The sequence below is a fragment of the Macaca nemestrina genome, chromosome 15 (genome assembly GCF_043159975.1).
Source record: "Macaca nemestrina isolate mMacNem1 chromosome 15, mMacNem.hap1, whole genome shotgun sequence".
In the NCBI taxonomy this organism is placed as follows: Eukaryota; Metazoa; Chordata; class Mammalia; order Primates; family Cercopithecidae; genus Macaca; species Macaca nemestrina.
The window spans coordinates 112,603,064-112,621,587 of NC_092139.1; the positions used below are offsets into that span (position 1 = coordinate 112,603,064).

An 18,524-nucleotide genomic window follows, 5' to 3' on the forward strand; every position below is an offset into this window, starting at 1 on the left:
GAGGCAGAGGTTGCAGTGAGCCGAGATGGCGCCACTGCACTCCAGCCTGGCAACAGAGCGAGACTCTGTCTCAAAAAAAAAAAAAAAAAAAAAAAAGGAAAAGAATGAGTTCAACTGAGGGGCATAAGGATAAGTGGGAGACTGAGGACCGAGGAGGCAAGGTTTAGAGCAGCAGCTTATTAAAAAGCTTTAAAGCAGGAACGAAAGAAAGCAAAGCACCCTTGGAAGAGGGCCAAGCGGGCAGCTTGAGAGATCAAGCGTGTGGTTTGACCTTCGACTTAGGGTAGGCCAGGTGCAGTGGCTCAGGTCTATAATCCCAGCACTTTGGGAGGCCGAGGTGGGCGGATCACTCGAGGTCCAGAGTTCGAGACCAGCCTGGCCAACATGGTGAAACCCTGTGTCTACTAAAAGTACAAAAATTAGCCAGGCGGGGGGGCGGGGCTGGAGGGCGGTGAGGGAGTGGTGGGCACCTGTAGTCCCAGCTACTTGGGAGGCTGAGGCAGGAGAATCACTTGAACCCGGGAGGTGGAGGTTGCAGTGAGACGAGATTGCACCACAGAACTCCATCCAGCTCGGGCGACAAGTGAGTCTCTGTCTCAAGAAAAAAAAAAAGGGTTTTATGTGTCGGCACGCATCTGGGGTCTGTGTGCCTTCTCCCCTGATTCCTCCCTCGGGGTGGGGTGTCCGCATGCACAGAGGCCTGCCAGCACTTGGGAGGGGAGCTGTGTTCATACTCACCTGAGGCGTCTTCCCCTTACCAGTCGAGCGTTCCCATGAGGTCAAACACAAGTTAAACGCCACCATTTTGCCTCTCAGTGCTCATGTGTGAGCCCCCTCGCCCAACTCCTGAGCTCTTTATAGGGGAAGCTTATTATCTTATCACCAGCTTCAGGTGATTCACCTACCAGGCGACTGCTTTCCCTGGCTCTGGCTGCAACCAATTACTATTTGAGAGAAACCGTGTAACAACTGCCTTGCTATCACCTGATGGCCACCTGACTTTCCTACTGGGGGTGGGGGGAGCCCTCCCCTGCCCCGCTGACGTCTGACTAGCTACCTACTATGCCAGATTGAGAAAGCGATCTTTCAGGAGTCCCACAGACGGAAATCAAAGTCTGCCTAAAGCTGCCCAGAGGCCTGCCTCTGATCTGTGGATGGGGGCCTTTGCTAACTGGCCACTGTGATTCAGACGGACTCACGGCCCAGCCACGGGCCCTGCAGACAGCTGGCGCTTGAGGACTGGCACAGCTGAGCAGGCCTGGCTTCCTCTCTGGGGAGTGTCAAGATATTCCCTAGTCTTCCCACGGGAGGGGGCAAGGGGAGGCCGGGAGTATTAATCCTACTGCATGGGTTTCTCCCGTGAGAACACTGGAGTGGGTCTGTGTGCCCTCTGATATCCTCATTCCTAGTGTGCAAATGAGAATCCAGAGGCCCCCCGATAGAGAAGTAAGAGAACACACCTGAAGTCACAAAGCTAGTGAGTGGCAGAGCTGGGATTTGAACCAGGGCAACCCCATGTTCTTCCATGGAGCTGTGGGAGCCAAAGGGAGGCACCTGGGCCTTGGGCTTCCCATCTATACATGGGTTTTTATTTTTTTATTTATTTAGAGACAGTCTCGCTCTAACCCCCAGGCTGGAGTGCAGTGGCACAATCTCGGCTCACTGCAACCTCCGCTTCCTGGGTTCAAGCGACTCTCCTGCCTCAGCCTCCCAAGTAGCTGGGATTACAAGTGTGCACCACCATACCTAGGTAATTTTTGTATCTTTGGTAGAGACAGGGTTTTACCATCTTGGCCAGGGTGGTCTCAAACCTCTGACCTCAGGTGATCCGCCTGCCTCAGCCTCCCAAAGTGCTGGGATTACAGGCACACACCACCATGCCCGGTTAATATTTTTTTATTTTAGTACAGATGGGGTTCCACCATGTTGCCCAGGCTGGTCTCAAACGCCTGAGCTCAGGCAATCCACCCACCTCGCCTCCCAGAGTGCTAGGATTACAGGCATGAGCTACCGCACCTGGTCCTGCAATGGCTTTTTACACTGCCTGCTCCCTTCCAGCTCTGAGAACGCCAGTCAGAGACCAGACATCCTGAGCTAGGATCAGCCCCACCTTTTGCAGTGACTCAGCAAGTTTAATCCACTGGGTTGTCAGCTCTCACCATCAGCCCACGTTTAGCAGGAAACAGACGCATGGCAGTGCCCCTGGCAGCCTCTGAAGTCCTTTGAGAGGCTCCAGGCCCCTGCTCACTCCACACCAGCCCTCATCCAGCTTGGAGTGGGGGGCTGCACCTCACACCCTCACTGCTTCAGGGCTCCCGGGAGCAGGACTGCAGGGACCCAGCCCTGAGCCCTGGCCTTCGGAGGAGCCACCGGGGCCTGTGGGCCTCAGCAGGGCTTTCTGGACTGTTCTCTTCCCCTTTCCCCTCCCAGCTCCTTCTTTCCCACTGGTCTCTTGTCCAATGTCTGGCCATGTCTTCCCCCTCCCTTCATGCATGTTCTTACTCCCTCCCGCACCTTCACCATACGTGATCAAAAACAGATCTGTTCTTTTTAGCTCTCACTCCTAGCTAACCTAGGCCAGAATGATTCTTTCATGCATCTTGAAAGTTGGTTATTGTTTCATTTCTTTTCTACTCTGCTACAAAGCCTTTTATCCTTTTTCTTTTTTTTGAAATGGCGTTTCACTCTGTCGCCCAGGCTGGAGTGCAGTGGTGCAATCTTGGCTTACTGCAACCTCCACCTCCCAGGTTCAAGTGATTCTCCTGCCTCAGCCTCCCTAGTAGCTGGGATTACAGGCACCCGCCACCACGCCTGGTTTTCTTCTTCTTCTTCTTTTTTTTGTGTGTGTTTTTACATGGCTGGCCAGGCTGGTCTTGAACTCCTGACCTCAGGTGATCCAGCCGCCTTGGCCTCCCAAAGTGTTGGGATTATAGGCATAAGCCACTGTGCCCAGCCTAAAGCCTTTTTCTTTTCATTTACTCATTCGTCTTTTTTTAAAAAAGTGCAGCCCTCCAGCTGTGACCAAACACATCCAGGCACAAGGCACTGAGACCAGGCCTGAGTGGGATCCCCAAGAGTGGCTTGGTTTGGAGCCCGAGGCAATCAGCCACCTGTCTCCCTGGCCACAGCCTCTGGAAAAGCCACACCCAGCATCTGCAGCCCCTCCCCAGGAAGGTGTCTTGTACTCACACAATTCAGAACAACCCTAACATGGCCTCAGAATTCTGTTGCCAGGAAAAAAATAAAAAAAAAAACTGAAATAAAAATGATGGCTCCCTGAAGAGCCCACCATTGTGAGCCCCAGAATTAACAATGACATTAAATCAAGTCTCATGCATTATGCAGAGAGGTTTACAGCAAAACGCACGTCTGTGAAATATATGTTTCAAATTTCCTGACTCCAAGAGGTGGCCCCAAGATGTTCTCCTGTGGCTTCTTTGATAACAGTTTCGCTTTCACAAACGTTAATTGTGGATTCCTAGCTTAGCACTGCGTGGCCTCGTCACCCTTCCCTTGTATCAAAGCACAATTTCCTGATCATTTCCACAGCAAAAGAAAGTGATTACAGAGATAATGTGTTGGAAGCACATCAGCGCATTTCAGCTTAAAACAATGAAATGCGATGCTGAAATGAGGACTCCAGGGTGTCTCTATTGACAGGACGCACAGAATAAATTGTCCAAACATTCACTTTTGCAGTAACGACAGAGATTTTAAGTGACTCCAGAGATGAGGCGGGCTGCCCAGAACTTGTAACTGACATCCACAATGAATTATGGAATTCTGTCGAGGCATAAAACTCTGTAGCAAACCAAGTAGTCAGCCTACCCTGAAGAAAGCCAGCCTGCTGTCACTGGAGGGGCAAAGACTGGGCACCCCGCTTCTGGTACCATTTGCAGCTGTGTGACCACTGGCAAGTCATTTAGCCCAGGAGCGGGAGTTGAAAGTCACAAGGCTCAGCTTGGGTGTTTGTCCTACATGGTGGGTGTGTGACCTGTGTAAGTTCTCTGAGCCTTTTCTGTTTGTGTGATGGGGAAGGTCGGCATCCACCCTGCAATTCCCTGTGCGCTCCCAAGCACCTGCTTTGTGCCAGGCAGTGCGAGTCTCATGATTACAGAGAAGAGTGCGGGACACTTCCTGCCCTCAGAGGGCTTGCTTAATAGCTAGGGAGAATATAAGAAAGTAAATGCGGCCGGGCGCGGTGGCTCAAGCCTGTAATCCTAGCACTTTGGGAGGCCGAGACGGGCGGATCACGAGGTCAGGAGATCGAGACCATCCTGGCTAACACGGTGAAACCCCGTCTCTACTAAAAATACAAAAAATTAGCCGGGCGAGGTGGCGGGCGCCTGTAGTCCCAGCTACACGGGAGGCTGAGGGAGGAGAATGGCGTAAACCCGGGAGGCGGAGCTTGCAGTGAGCTGAGATCCGGCCACTGCACTCCAGCCCAGGCGACAGAGCGAGACTCCGTCTCAACAAAAAAAAAAAAAAAAAAAAAAAAAGAAAGTAAATGCACAATTGTTTTTAAGAACTAAAGCAGTATGTGCAGGCCACAGGGAGGTGCAGGCTGGGAGACAGAAGAGATGAGAGAGTCGTAAACACCTCCTGGTTTTTGGCTTGAGATAATGTGGGCAACTAAGGGTGATTGTCCCTGGAATGGCAGGAGTATGAGAAAAAGAGCAGGTTCTGCTGATTGTTTTTTTTTTTTTTTGAGATGGAGTCTCACTCTGTTACCCAGGCTGGAGTGCACTGGTGCGATCTCTGTTCACTGCAGCCCTTTTGGGTTCAAGCGATTCTCCTGTCTCAGCCTCCTGAGTAGCTGGAATTACAGGCATGCACCACTATGCCTGGGTAATCTTCGTATTTTTAGTAGAGACGGGGTTTCACCACGTTGGCCAGGCTGTGCTCAAATTCCTGACCTCAAGTGATCTGCCCGTCTCAGCCTCCTAAAGTGCTGGGATCACAGACGTGAGCCACTGTGCCCAGCCTCTCTGCTGTTGACTTGGTATCAAAAAGCTTTACTTTTTTGTTAGAATAACAATAACTTACTGCTTAGGGGAAAAAAAAAAACAAAAAACCAATGACAGAAGGTATACAAGCTGTGCCTGTAGTCCCAGCTCCGTGGGAGGCTGAAATGGGAGGATTGCTTGAGTCCCGGAGGTTGATGCTACAGTGAGCTGAGATCATCATGATCATGCCACTGAACTCCAGCCTGGGTGACAGTGAGACCCTGTCCTAAAAACAAAACCACACACAACAAGAAAAGAAAAATCACTTGGAATGTGACTATCTAGAGCTCCTATTCTTAATATTTTGAGAAATGGGCACTCTCGTATACTGCCGGTCACAATGCAAATAGTACAGTCACTCTGGAGAGCAATTTAGCGAGCTGGTGAAGCTCGAGCATTCTAAGTCTAGATAATAACCAGGAAAGTAGGTATAACAACATCACCACAGCACTGCTGTCAGAGAAAATAATTAGATGCAGCCTAAATATCCATCAGTGGAAGAAATGACAAACAAATTGGGGGATGTATTCATAAGATTGAAGAGCATCCTGCAGATAAACTGAACAAAATAGAAGTGAATGTATCAATATAGGTAGATCTCAAAATATTGTGTTAGGAAGGAAAAAAGCTACAGAACAATAAATAGAGCATGGCACCATATGTGTAAAATCTTAAGCTACCAAGATAATCCTATATGTTGTTCATGGATTGAATATTATACACATTGACATATATATAAATATACATATTCTTCTTGTATATATGTGTGTGTGTATATATATGTGTGTGTGTGTATATGTATAGGAAGAATTTTTTTAAAGTGGATGGGAAGAAGATATACCAAACTCCTCACAGAGGAAAGGAACAAGAAGGTCTTTACCTACAGCTGTAAATTTAAAAAATGTATTATTAGGGCTTACAATATTAACCTTAAGTAAACTGAAAGGTAAGGATGTATATTCTGATGCATGGATCAACTACCAAAAAATAACATAAAAAGATATAGCTGGCTGGGTGCAGTGGCTCATGCTTATAATCCAAGCACTTTGGGAGGCCAAGGTGGGTGGATCACCTGAGGCCAGGAGTTCAAGACCAACCTGGCCAACATGGTGAAACCCTGTCTCTACAAAAATACAAAAATTAGCTGGGCACGATGGTGAGTGCCTGTAATCCCAGCTACTTGGGAGGCTGAGGCAGGAGACTTGCTTGAACCCGGGTGGCAGAGGTTGCAGTGAGCCACGATCGCTAGTGCACTCTAGGCCTGGGCAACAGAGAGAAACTCTGCCTCAAAAACAAACAAACAAACAAACAAAACAAAAGAAGATATGGCTAACAAAAAAATTAAAAGTGAAATATTAAAAAAACTTTTTAGGTTGGGCGCAGTGGCTCACGCCTGTAGCCAAGGCTGGTGGATCACGAGGTCAAGAGATCGAGACCATCCTGGCCAACATGGTGAAACCCCATCTCTACTAAAAATACAAAAATTAGCCGGGCGTGGTGGCGCACGCCTGTAGTCCCAGCTACTCGCGAGGCTGAGGCGGGAGAATCGCTTGAACCTAGGAGGCAGAGGTTGCAGTGAGCTGAGACTGTGCCACTGCACTCCAGCCTGGCGACAGAGCAAGACTCTGTCTCAAACAAACAAACAAAAACTTAAACCAAAAAAAGTCAAAAGCCAAGATAAGATAAACAGTGGAACAAGAAACCAAATGGGACAAACAGGAGACAAATAATAAAGTTACCAACTGCATCAATAATTATCTCTAATATTAGTGGACTAAACTCCAAAATTAAGGGGCAGATGTCAAAACGGATATAAAAGCCAGAACGAACTACATTCACTTTAAATATAAAGACAGGTTGAAGGTACATGAATACAAAAAGATATACCATGCACACAGTAGGCATCAGGAGTGTGGGGTGTCTATATTAACCTTAGATAAGATAAACTTCAAGACAAAAAGTATCATCAGTTAGAGAGGGTCTTCTGATAGTGATACAACGATCAGTTTATTCAGAAGATGTTAACTATCAAATGTAAATGCACCTAGTATATAGAACTTCAAATACAGGAAGAAAAAAAAAACACAACAGAATTAGAAAGATAGACATTTCATAATCATAGTTGGAGACTTTAGCACCCCTCTCTCATCAACGGAAAGATCAATTCGACAGCAAGTAAAGTCACAGGTAATCTGAACAACTATCAACCACCTTGACCTGATTGATATTTATATAATGTTATAGCCAACAATGAAAGATCAACTTGACAGAAAGTCAAGTCACAGTAATCTGAACAACTATCAACCACCTTGACCTGATTGATATTTATATAACGTTACCGCCAACAACAGAAGAATACATATTTTTTTCAAAGTGCACACGCTACAGTCATGAAATACTGACCACGTTCTGGAATATAAAACAAGTCTCAATAAATTTAAAGGAATTGAAATCATGTGAAGCCTATAATGAAATAATGAAATAAAATTGAAAATAAAAATAAGTGATATCTAGGTTTCTTTTTTTCTTTTTTTAAAAAAGAAAAAGAAACCACACTTCGAAATAATTCACATGTCAAAGAAGATATCATAATGGATGTGAGAAAACAATCTGAATTCAAATCCAAATTAATTTGAATATATGCTAATGCGATATGTCAACATTTGTGGAACAGTTAAAACAGTACCTGGAGGGAAATCTAAATGCTTATATTAGGAAAAAAGAAAAAGAAAATTCTAAAATCAACAACTAGTGACTAGTCATTATTAAGAAAACAAAATTTATGTATCAAAGTAAACCCACATAAGTAGAAGGAAAGAAATAACAGAAATAAGTAACAACAATAAAACAAACAATAGAGAAAATTAACAAAGCCAAAAATTAGCTCTTTGAAAAGATAAATAGAATTCATGAACACATAGCTAGATAGATCAAAATAAATCAGAAATTAAGAAGAAAAATTATCACTTTAGAGTCTACAGATAGTAAAATAAGAAAATATTATAAACAGCAAGACAACAAACTCCTTGAATAATTAAACTTACCTGAAACTGAGTATCTGAATAGCCCTGTATATTAAATATGTTGAAAATTTTAAATAGAAAAAAACCTTCTCGTATGTAAAACTCTTGGCACAAATGGCTTCACTGGTGAATTCTAACAAATAAAAAGATCTTCTTTCAGAAAATAGAACATTTCAACTTATTTAATATCATAATATGATGATGATATTGCAAAGAAGTCTATAGGTCAATATCCCTCATAAATATAAATATGAAAATACTTAAATATTAGCAAATCAAATAAAGCAATATGAAAAAGGATACTATACAGTGACCAAGTTTATTTGAATAATTCAAGGTTGGTTTAACATTTGAAAATCAATGTAAGTCATCGTATTTCCAGAATACAGGAGATACCCATATTGTTTTAAAAATGAATATAAGTGTTTGACAAAATTTTAAAACCATTTGTGATTTTTAAAAACTCAAAGCAAACTAAGCAGGGACTTTCTATCTACGAATTCATGTACTTAATGGTCAAATGATTGAAACGTTCTCCTTATAAAATCAGAAACAAGACAAGGGTGCCCAGTCTCACCTCTTCCATTCAACGCCGTATTGGAGATCCTGACTATTGCAATATGGCAAGAAAACTAATAGGCATAAAGACTCGAAAGAGGGAAGTAAAACTGACTCTACTTGCAGATGACATAATTGTTTAGATGGAAAGCATTACAGGGTTTACAAAACAACTACTAGAACTAATAAGAGGATGTGGCAAGGTTTCAGGATGTAAGGTGTATCAGTCACAGTTTACTCAGGAAACAGAAACCACACAATAATTTGAAAAGGGAACGTTTGGTGTAAACCATCAGTAGCTATAACAGGGCAATAACTACTAGGGTAGAAACTGATCTCTAAAGAGTACCCTCGGGCTACACGAAAGTATCCTGGGGAGGAACAATTTGGAAGGGGAAGCCCATCCCCAGGCTGAGACTCAGACCTCTTTGGAGAAGGAGCAGCTGCAAGCCCTCTGGGTGCTGAGGTGTGCTGAGCTGGCTGGGCTGGGCTGGTCCACAGTCACTCGCAAGTAGAAAACACCCTGGTGGGTTGCAGGTACCAACGCTGGTGGGTGGGCAAGCAGAGGCTTTCAATAATTAATAAGGTTTGAAAACACCAATAAGCGGGCTCCCAGGTACTTAAGGCTCACATGGGCCTTTCTTCAGTGCTAGATGATTCTTTCATGAGGGAACTGGTACAATTCCTGGAGAGGCCTCTTGCTGGCATGGCTTGGGTCATGTAGTCTGTTCATTAACAAATCAACTTGACTGGGAGATGTGGTACTCATATTGTACCATCATGGGCCATGTGCCCCTAGAGGGGCAGAGGAGGCAAACAGGGCAGCTCCAGATGGCTCCAGAGAGCAGACGCCACAGGGAAGCAGGTTTCAGGCAACCCAAGGAAAGCTGTCTATGATGGGTTTGTCTTAGTCAGTTTCTGCTGCTATAACAAAATACCACAGACTAAGGCTGGGCACAGCGGCTCACGCCTGTAATCCCAGCACTTTGGGAGACCGAGGTGGGCAGATCACCTAAGGTCGGGAGTTCAAGACCAGCCTGGCCAACATGGCAAAACCCTGTCTCTACTAAAAATACAAAAATTAGCCTGGCATGGTGGCGAGCGCCTGTCATCCCAGCTACTCAGGCAGCTGAGGCAGGAGAATCGCTTGAACCTGGGAGGTGGAGGTTGCAGTGAGCCAAGATCGTGCCACTGTACTCCACCCTGGGCAACAGAGTGAGACTCTGTCTCAAAACACAAACAAACAAACAACAACAACAAAAAACCACAGACTGGGCAATTTACACAGGAAAGAAACGGATTTTCTCACAGTTCTGGAGGCTGGGAAGTCCAAGATGAAGGCACCATAGGTCGGCTGTGTGGTGAGGGCTGCTCTCTGCTTCCAACGGCTCCCCTGGAGGGGAGGAGCGCTGTGTCCTCCTCACACAGCCAGAGGCAGAAGGGGAGAGAGATGAAATACCTTGCTCAAGCACCTCTTATAAGGGCACCAATCCCATTCACGAGGCAGGCGCTCTCAGGGTCTATCACCTTGTCAAGGCCCTGCCGCCTAATACTATCACACAAGCAACACCTGGATTTTGGAGGAGACACATTCAAACCATAGCAGGGTTAAGTCGTGTTCCCCAGGGTTGAAGTCCTAACCCCCAGTACAATGACCCTTATGCAGTAATCCCCACTTATCTGCAGTTTCAGTTACTCATGGTCAACTATAGTCCAAAAATATTAAATGGAAAATTCCAGAAATAAACAATGCATAAGCAGGGTCCCACCCTGGATAGGAAGCGTCCCTCCGTCCAGCTACCTGCTCATGAGTCACTTGGCCACCGTCTCGTTGATCAGCTCAGCCATCGCAGTGTCCCTGTGTTTGTGCTCAAGCAACCCTCGTCCCCTACTTAACAATGGCCCCCAAGCAGCAGCGCAGGGATGCTGGCCCTTCGGATCTGCCAAAGAGAAGCTTCCTTCCACGCTGACAGCCTGCCCTGGACAGCCAGCCCACCCTGAGCTGGGCACCCTGCTCTCCAGGGGCTGTATCAGATGGAGCTGGGAGTGGGGGTTCTGGAGTGACCACTATCCCAAACTGAGGGTTGCCCCAGCGCAGGGTCCCCTGGGTGCTGTGGGGTGGGGTGTGCTGAACTACAAGCAGCAGATGTCTGCACGTCGTGGGAGCCCCCTTCTAATGGCAGAGCTGTCCCTGGGAGGGAGGGAGGGAGGGAGCCGCTGTTGCTGAAGTAGAGGGGCAGGGCAGTGAGGGGTGCTTTGGAGGGAATCCCCTGCATGGTCCGGGAGCTGGAGGTCACAGGAGCCGCCCAAGCCCCGTCCCTGGCTGGGAGTGAGGCTGTGGTGGAATCGCGTGGGATTGGAGGACAAGGATCGAGTGGAGTCTGGGCACACCCACTCAGAACCCGCAGGATCTCAGGCAATTCCATCGCTTTCCTGGTCTCTGTTTTCTCATCTGCCCGCCCAGCCTCACCTGGCAGTTGGGGTAGCCTAAGGGACTCCCCAGGGGAGGGCCCTGAACCAGGATGGCGCAGCCCCAAGGCCTGGCAGCTCTGTCTCTCCAAAATCTATGCTGGGTGCCAACTGTTTGCCAGGCACTTCTAGATGCTGGGGTTTGGAAAGAAAACCAACCGAACTCCCTGTCTTCCTGAGCAGGCAGACAAAAACCGACAGGGGTGCACACGGCAGGCTGTGGAAGCCCGAGGAACCAAACAGCAGGCAGGAGGACAGGCAATGCCAGAGTCCTGGGGAAGGGGCCGGGAAGGCAGCACTGAGAGGGGGCGGTGCTCAGGGTCAGGTCTTCAGGGAGCCAGCCAGGGAGATGGCTGAGGCAGAGGGCACAGCATGTGCAAAGGTCCCACGGTGGGAGCAAGCGAGGAGGCAAGGAGGAGAGGAGCAGGGCATAAACCAGAGGCCAGAGCAAGCGGGGCCTGTGGCCCTGGAGGCACAAGTAAGGTGAGTAGGGTGAGGCCTTTAGCTTTTGCTGAACGAGACGCAGGGCAGCAGGGGGGGTTGGTTGGTTTGTTTTTTAGACGGAGTTTAGCTCTTTCACCCAGGCTGGAGCGCAGTGATGCGATCTTGGCTCATTGCAACCTCCGCCTTCCAGTTTCAAACAATTCTCCTGCCTCAGCCTCCCGAGTAGCTGGGATTACAGGCGCCCGGATGACAAGGTTTTAACAGTGTCGCCATCACACTAGTTGCTGGCTTGAGAAGAGACTGCAGCGGGTCAGGGGGAGAGAGCAGGTGGGTGGCGGCTGCAGGAACCCAGGGGAGATCATGGGGCTGGGACCAAGGTGATGTTGGGGTGGGCGGTGAGACTTGTCCCATCCTGCTTTCGTCCTGAGGGCGGAGCTGATGGATTTGCCAAGGACCAGGTATGCAGGGTGGGAGAGAAGAGCCAAGGGTGACTCCCAGGGTGCCGGCCCCAGCAGCCTGAAGCTCCTCTGAGATGGGGAGGTGGAGGGACTGGCCTGGTGGAGACTGTGGAGCTTGAGACAGCCGCAGCTGTGCAGGGAGTCTGGGGGTACAGATAGAAGCCAGGGGCAGGTGAGGCCGGCCACGGGAGATCAGAGCACAGACCTGGGCCTGGGCCTTCGGTGATTAGGTAGAAGAGGAGCAAGTCTGGAGCAGAGACCCGGGAGCAGCCACACCAGCGGGAGTGAGGTCCCGGGAGCCTCCTTTGGCAGGGGGTGTGGCCAATGTGTCCCCAGGTTCCGAGAGGTCTGGGTGATGACTGGGAGCACCCCGTGGATCTGGCCATGGGAGGTCACTACCGACCTGGTGTTCCAGAGGAGCAAAGGGGTGGGGAGCCGGATTGAAAAGGATCCAAGAGGCCTTGGACGCTGAGTGTGGTCTTTTGAGCGGCCCCCAGGAGGACTCAGGCAGAGTTAACTTGAAACCTGCTCCCCTCCCCGCAAACTATTCTCCCCAGGGTAAGCCATGAAGTGGGACCATGTGGCAGCCCCACACGCCCTCCACCTCTCTGTCCCCTGGATCACTGGACCCCACTTTGGCATCAGACAACAGCCTCTGGCCACAGCTGACTGCCCAGGGGTCAGCCCTGACCCACTGGTTCAATCAGAGCCCCGCCCTGTGCAATGCCAGGAGCTAGGACTCAGGGGGGCTGATTCCCCGGTTTCCTCCGTAGGGCAAGGTGTAAGCTCAGCGTGGCTGCAGGAGCGCGTGTATCCACTGCTGGGGGAGAGAGACAGCGGCGATGCTGCCAGGCCGAGAGGCAGGAACCCATGAGGGAGCAGAGGGCACCACCTTGGGCTCCGCACAGTGACAGGCCTGCTGCGTTTCCGAGGCTTTCCACCCTCAATCCTAGCCCTAAACGGTCACCCGCTGTCTCTGAGAGCTGGGAATGGGGGTGAGCGAGTGGAGGGCACCGAGCTCTCTCCTATTTCCCCCCCTCCATCCCTCCCTCTTTGGGGTGGGAGAGGCCCCTGATTTCCAGCCTCTCCAATGCCCACCTGGCTGCCCCGGGCACTCCCAGGGGCCTCTCCGCAAGGCAAGGACACCAAAACCACAGGGCTTTGAAATCATCGATCGACTTTAATGCATTGTAAAGAAGGAAAACTACATTGGCGTATTTAAGACAAACACTTTTTCTCTATCCTCACTACCCACTGGACGGTCCTCCTCGGTCCAAAAAAAAAAAAACTAACAATCTCAAGACACATTGGCAGCTACCCCTCCCGGGTCCAACCTTTTATATCCTCCCATGACGTTGCTAAAACATTTAACTCAATCCATCCGCGAAGAAAACCAAACCAACAGAAAAGGAAGCTGAAGACATGGACATCGCAAGCCACGCGGTAATGCATACTTGGCACAGAGTAGCCAATATAGAAGACGTGTGCCTCACACGGTTCGCTTTGTTCATCAATAAAAGAATATAAAAATCTTGTTCACCCAGTGTTAAGTGTATTAAAATAGATCTGTATCATACGGCACAGTTTCTCCCGGAGTCGTGAGAATGACAGGAGGGACCGTGGCAGCTGCGGGATTTGCCGGCCTCCTCGCTCTGCACCTCTGCGTGTGTGCGTGCGTGTCTGTGGTCGTGGCCGCGTGCGACGCACACACGCGTGTTCAGTGCAATTCGGCACCATGTGATATGCTCGGGGTGGGAGCCCGTGGCTCCTGGACGCTTGTCCTGTTGTGCTAGGTCCCTCAGGATCGGGACGTGGGAATCGGGCGAGGGTGACAGGCCGGCACTGCCCACCCTGGATGCAGAAGCCCTTGGCAGCAAGTCTGGTCCCCGAAGGTCGGAACCTCCTGAGTCCACCGCCCTTTCTTTCCTCCCCAATCCTCCACCCGGCTCTTAAAAAACCTGCTGGATCTTCCAGCTTGGCCGGGCTTTCCGAGGGGAGGTGTTCCCATGTGTACCTTGAAGCAGAGACTACTAGAAGCAGAAAAGGAAGTCAGCCAGAGTCCCCCCGCCATTCACATTAAATGTCTCACAATAAAAACGCCATACAAAAGTGTGAAGTTATTTTTTGGCATAGTGTCTGCACTGGCAAGAAGGGAGGAGTGGAATACTTATCGGCTCTTCCAAATAAGACAAGAAAAGGCTTCAGTCATTAAGTTGAATGATTCAACCCCAAAGAGAAAACCTGCCAAATGCCCTCCCCAACAGGGTTGCAGATCCACCCTGCCCAGAAACTCCATGAGAAAAATGCATCAACGGCAACTGAGTCCAAGAGATTGGCAAAAGGAAGGAGGCAGCCTCGAGGGCCCCGAAGACGGAGCAGGAAGGGCAGAGGCCCTGGCGGGGATCACTGCAGCGTCCCGGTGCCCAGACACGCTCACCTCTGACAATGTCTTTCAAGTTAAACAGCTGCAATTCGTAACCCTAATAATACTGACAGAAAGGGGCCCGGGCGGTTCTGCAAAGGCAACGGGGTGCCCCAGGCCCGCCCGCCCACCCCAGGTGGACCTCCTAGGAGTGTGGGGCATCGGGAAACTACCTAGATCCGCTACCCTGCTTCTCGTCCCAACTACCTCTACCACTCAGCTAGTCCGTGTGTTCTCAGCTCCCCTCCCACAGGACACCAGGAGGCGGTGCCCTCAGCGGGGACTGCATGCTGGGCGGTGCGCTTGTCCCCTCCACAGCCTCAGCCTGCCCCTCCAGTGGGCCAGAGGGAGGCCGTGGAGAGCAGGGCCTGGAAGCCGGAGGCCCAGGCAGCCCTGACGTGGCCGGGGGTGGGGCTGTGTGCCACAGCCTGTCGTACTCCCACCTGGCTCCTAGGTACCTCCTGTGAGTGTGGAGGGCACAGGGCCGCACCCCCACCTGGTCTTGGCTCTAGGCCTCTCCCCCAGCTCTTTCTCCCTCCTCTCCTCTGTCTGGTTAATTTTTGTCGGAAATTCATAGTGTTTATGAATTAAGGCCGACAGAACCCCCAGGCTGGGTAAGCAGGGTCCCAATAACTTTCCGTGGGTGTGAAGACTGGTCCCTCGGGGTCAGTTGTGGCCCTGGGGGTGCTGGAGGGTGGGGTGTGTGGCTGCCACTGAGGGCTTGGTCCAGGGCCCGGCCAGCAGTGGGGCGGGGCTAGTGGTCGCCATGGTGACCTGGAGCAGCTGCTCGCCCTGTATCAGTCTCAGGAGGGCCCGCAGGCGGTCCAGGGATGACTGGGTGCCCCTCTGGCGGGCCAGCAGGCTTGTCTTCAACTCCAGGCATTTCTGTTGGGGCAGAAGGTCAGGGGAAAGGGTCTTAGCATTTGGCTCTACAGCCATCCTGGGGCAGCCACCGTCTGGGCCCCTCTCCCCTCCACTGCAAATGCCTGCAAGAAACCAGGCTGAGGCTTTCACAAAAGCCAGGCAGTGGTACAAATGCAATTAAAGAGCAGCCAGACCCACAGGAGACGATGCTTGTTTTGGAACTTAGGGCTAGAAAAAGTGTGCCTCTGCCTGGGAACGTCCTCCCCATGGCTGTGATGTGACCTCCTCCTCCTTGCTAGCTGCCCACACTCTTCCTCCTCCTCCTGCTGGCCAACCTGCAGCAGCCTCGGAGACCTTTCACTTCCCGGCCGCCCTTCTGCTCTTCCTCTTGCCCGCTGTGCTGTGTGGTCTTTTCCAATCTCTCTACATGCCACCACAACAAGGAAAAGCAATAAGGACTGATGCCTAGAGTCCCACATCCATCTACTCTGGGTCAAATACTGCTTGGGCAAATAACCTCCCCAAGATGGTTTCTAAAATGATTATAGGGACAATCACAAAGCCTCTTCATAGCGTTATAGAGAGGAATAAATGAGACACTGCATTTAAAGAGCTTCCCCAGGGCCCATTACCATCACCATCCTCTAACATATCATCACCACCATTATCATCACCATCACTGTGATCATTACCACTATCACTATCACCATGATCACCATTATCACCACCACCACCACCACCGTGATCAGCACCATCAGCACTACCACCATAATCACCACCATAATCACCATTATCACCACCATCACCATCACTGTGGTCTGCATCATCGCCACCATCACCACCATCATTACAACCATCACCATCACCACCACCACCACTATCACCATAATCACTATTATCATCACCACCATCACCATCACTGTGGTCTGCATCATCACCACCATCATTACAACCATCACCATCACCACCACCACCACCACCACCATCACCACGATCACCATTATCACCATCACCACCATCACCATAATCATCACTACCATCACTGTGGTCTGCATCATCGCCACCATCATCACCATCATCATTACAACCATCACCATCACCACCACCACCACCATGATCACCATGATCATCACCACCACCATTAGCATCACAGTGCTTAGCACCATCACCACCATGATCACCATTATCATCACCACCACCATTAGCATCACAGTGGTCAGCACCATCACCATCATCACCACCATCACCATCATTACAACCATCACCATCACCACCACCACCATCACTGTGATCAGCACCATCATCATTACCACCATCACCACCATTACCACCATCATCACCACCACTATCACCATCACTGTGATCGGCACCATCACCACCATCACCACCACAACCACCATCCTCATCATCATTACAACCATCACCACCATCACCACCACCATCACTGTGATCAGCACCATCATCATTACCACCATCACCATATCACCATCATCACCATCACCATCACCATTATCACATCACCACTATCACCATCACTGTGATCAGCACCATCACCACCGCCACAACCACCATCATATTCCCATCACCACTATCACCACCATCCCCATGACTGCCATCACCATCATCACCACCACCACAACCATCATCTTCATTATCTTGTCTATCTCCATCCTATGGAGGAGGAATTATGTTCACTTTACACAAGAGAAAACAGATTCAGAGTCAGGGCCCTGCCAAGGGGCCTGAGCAGGGGCACAGCCAGCGTGCTATCAATCGCTTGGTAAGTATCTGTTGAATGAGCCACAGCGCTGCCTTCTCCACGTACTGGCTTGCTGGGGGATCCTTGGTGACTCTGTCTTCTTCCTGGGCCTTACAGGTGAACAGTGAAGCTCTGGACCTACACCTGTGGCTCCAAGGACACATCTGCCTGTCCCCCAGAATTCCCTGGTGCACACTGGCACTGAAGCCAGCCTGGACCTACACCTGTGGTTCTAAGGACACATCTGCCTGTCCCCCAGACCTGGGGCACACCTGCAGGGCTGAGGTCAGCCTCCCCCAGGCCCCAGGGCACACCTGCAGGGCTGAGGTCAGCCTCCCCCAGGCCCCGGGGCACACCTGCAGGGCTGAGGTCAGCCTCCCCCAGGCCCCGAGGCACACCTGCAGGGCTGAGGTCAGCCTCCCCCAGGCCCCGGGGCACACCTGCAGGGCTGAGGTCAGCCTCCCCCAGGCCCCGGGGCACACCTGCAGGACTGAGGTCAGCCTCCCCCAGGCCCCGGGGCACACCTGCAGGACTGAAGTCAGCCTCCCCCAGGCCCCGGGGCACACCTGCACTGCTGACGCCAGCCTCCGGTCCCGCTCCTCCAGCTGCTGGTGCTCATTCTGCAGCTCACTGCCTCGTTGCAGCAGCTTCTGCTTCTCCTCTTCTTTGACTAGAAAAGAGAAGGCCAAGTCGCCAGATAGGAGCAGGTAAGGAGTGGCTGGGCCGTAGAGTAAATGGGAGGGGCAGAAGGGATGGAACCAAGGCCTAGGTCATCCCCCTGAAGGAGCCAGTGGCTGTGGTCAACTGCACAGGACCTGGAGCCACTCTCCCCTGGCCATACTTGCCCCAGACACAGGATCGGTCCCAGGGTCCCACTTTTCAGTGCTCTGGCCCAGAAGGGAATGGACCTACCCGTCCTCCCACAGGACAAGGTGAGCCCAGAGGCCTGGGTGGGGGAGGAGGGGGAGCAGGGACCCTTTCCCACTCCTCAAGGATGCCTCACCTGTCTTGTGGGTGACATAAGAGTGCACGATGGCCAACATCCCAGTCCAGGGCACACCCTCGTCTTTCTTTAAGGCCTGGGGAGCAGATGGGGAAATGAAAAAGTGGACAGGCCCGGGACCTGCTGGGACTGGCCACACCCTGGCTGTGTAACCCTGAGAGGGCACGCCCTGGGCCCCAGGGTCCTCACCCGAGACCAGGAGCTGGAGCTGCACCTGCCTCATGGCCCGGCTTACAGGGGCTACACGATAAGATCAGCTCCATGAAGCAGGAACGTTCTGGGCCTCTCCTCCTGCTCATCACCAGGGCCCTGGCAGCGGCTCAAATACTCGAATGAATGATCACTTGTCTTTCTCCCACATCCAGAAGAGCTGAAGGCAGCGGCCCCAGGCACGCCAGGGACAAATGGGGAGACTCGATGCCCCCCTACACTGTGCTGAAGTGGGGAACAGAATCCTGTTCCCTCTCCACATGCCCTCAAAAAGTTGTGACCAAAAAGAAAAGAAAAAAGCAAGAAGA

The 18,524-nt window shown here is 50.8% G+C and overlaps 1 protein-coding gene across 3 annotated transcripts in view; it reads right to left on the minus strand.

Moving 5' to 3' along the window:
- Positions 1-13,118: 13,118 nt before the first annotated feature.
- The window catches only part of LOC105464296 (PHD finger protein 21B), a 134,613-nt gene continuing 129,207 nt past the window's right edge, over positions 13,119-18,524 (minus strand). For 2 of the 3 annotated variants that reach the window (XM_011712036.3, XM_011712037.3), the window contains exons 11-13: positions 18,007-18,082; positions 17,570-17,673; positions 13,119-15,265 (exon numbers count right to left, since the gene is read on the minus strand). In XM_011712036.3, coding sequence (XP_011710338.2) covers positions 15,047-15,265; positions 17,570-17,673; positions 18,007-18,082 — 399 coding nt within the window. In that variant the 3' untranslated portion in view covers positions 13,119-15,046. The other variant, XM_011712038.3, reaches the window with a different exon arrangement.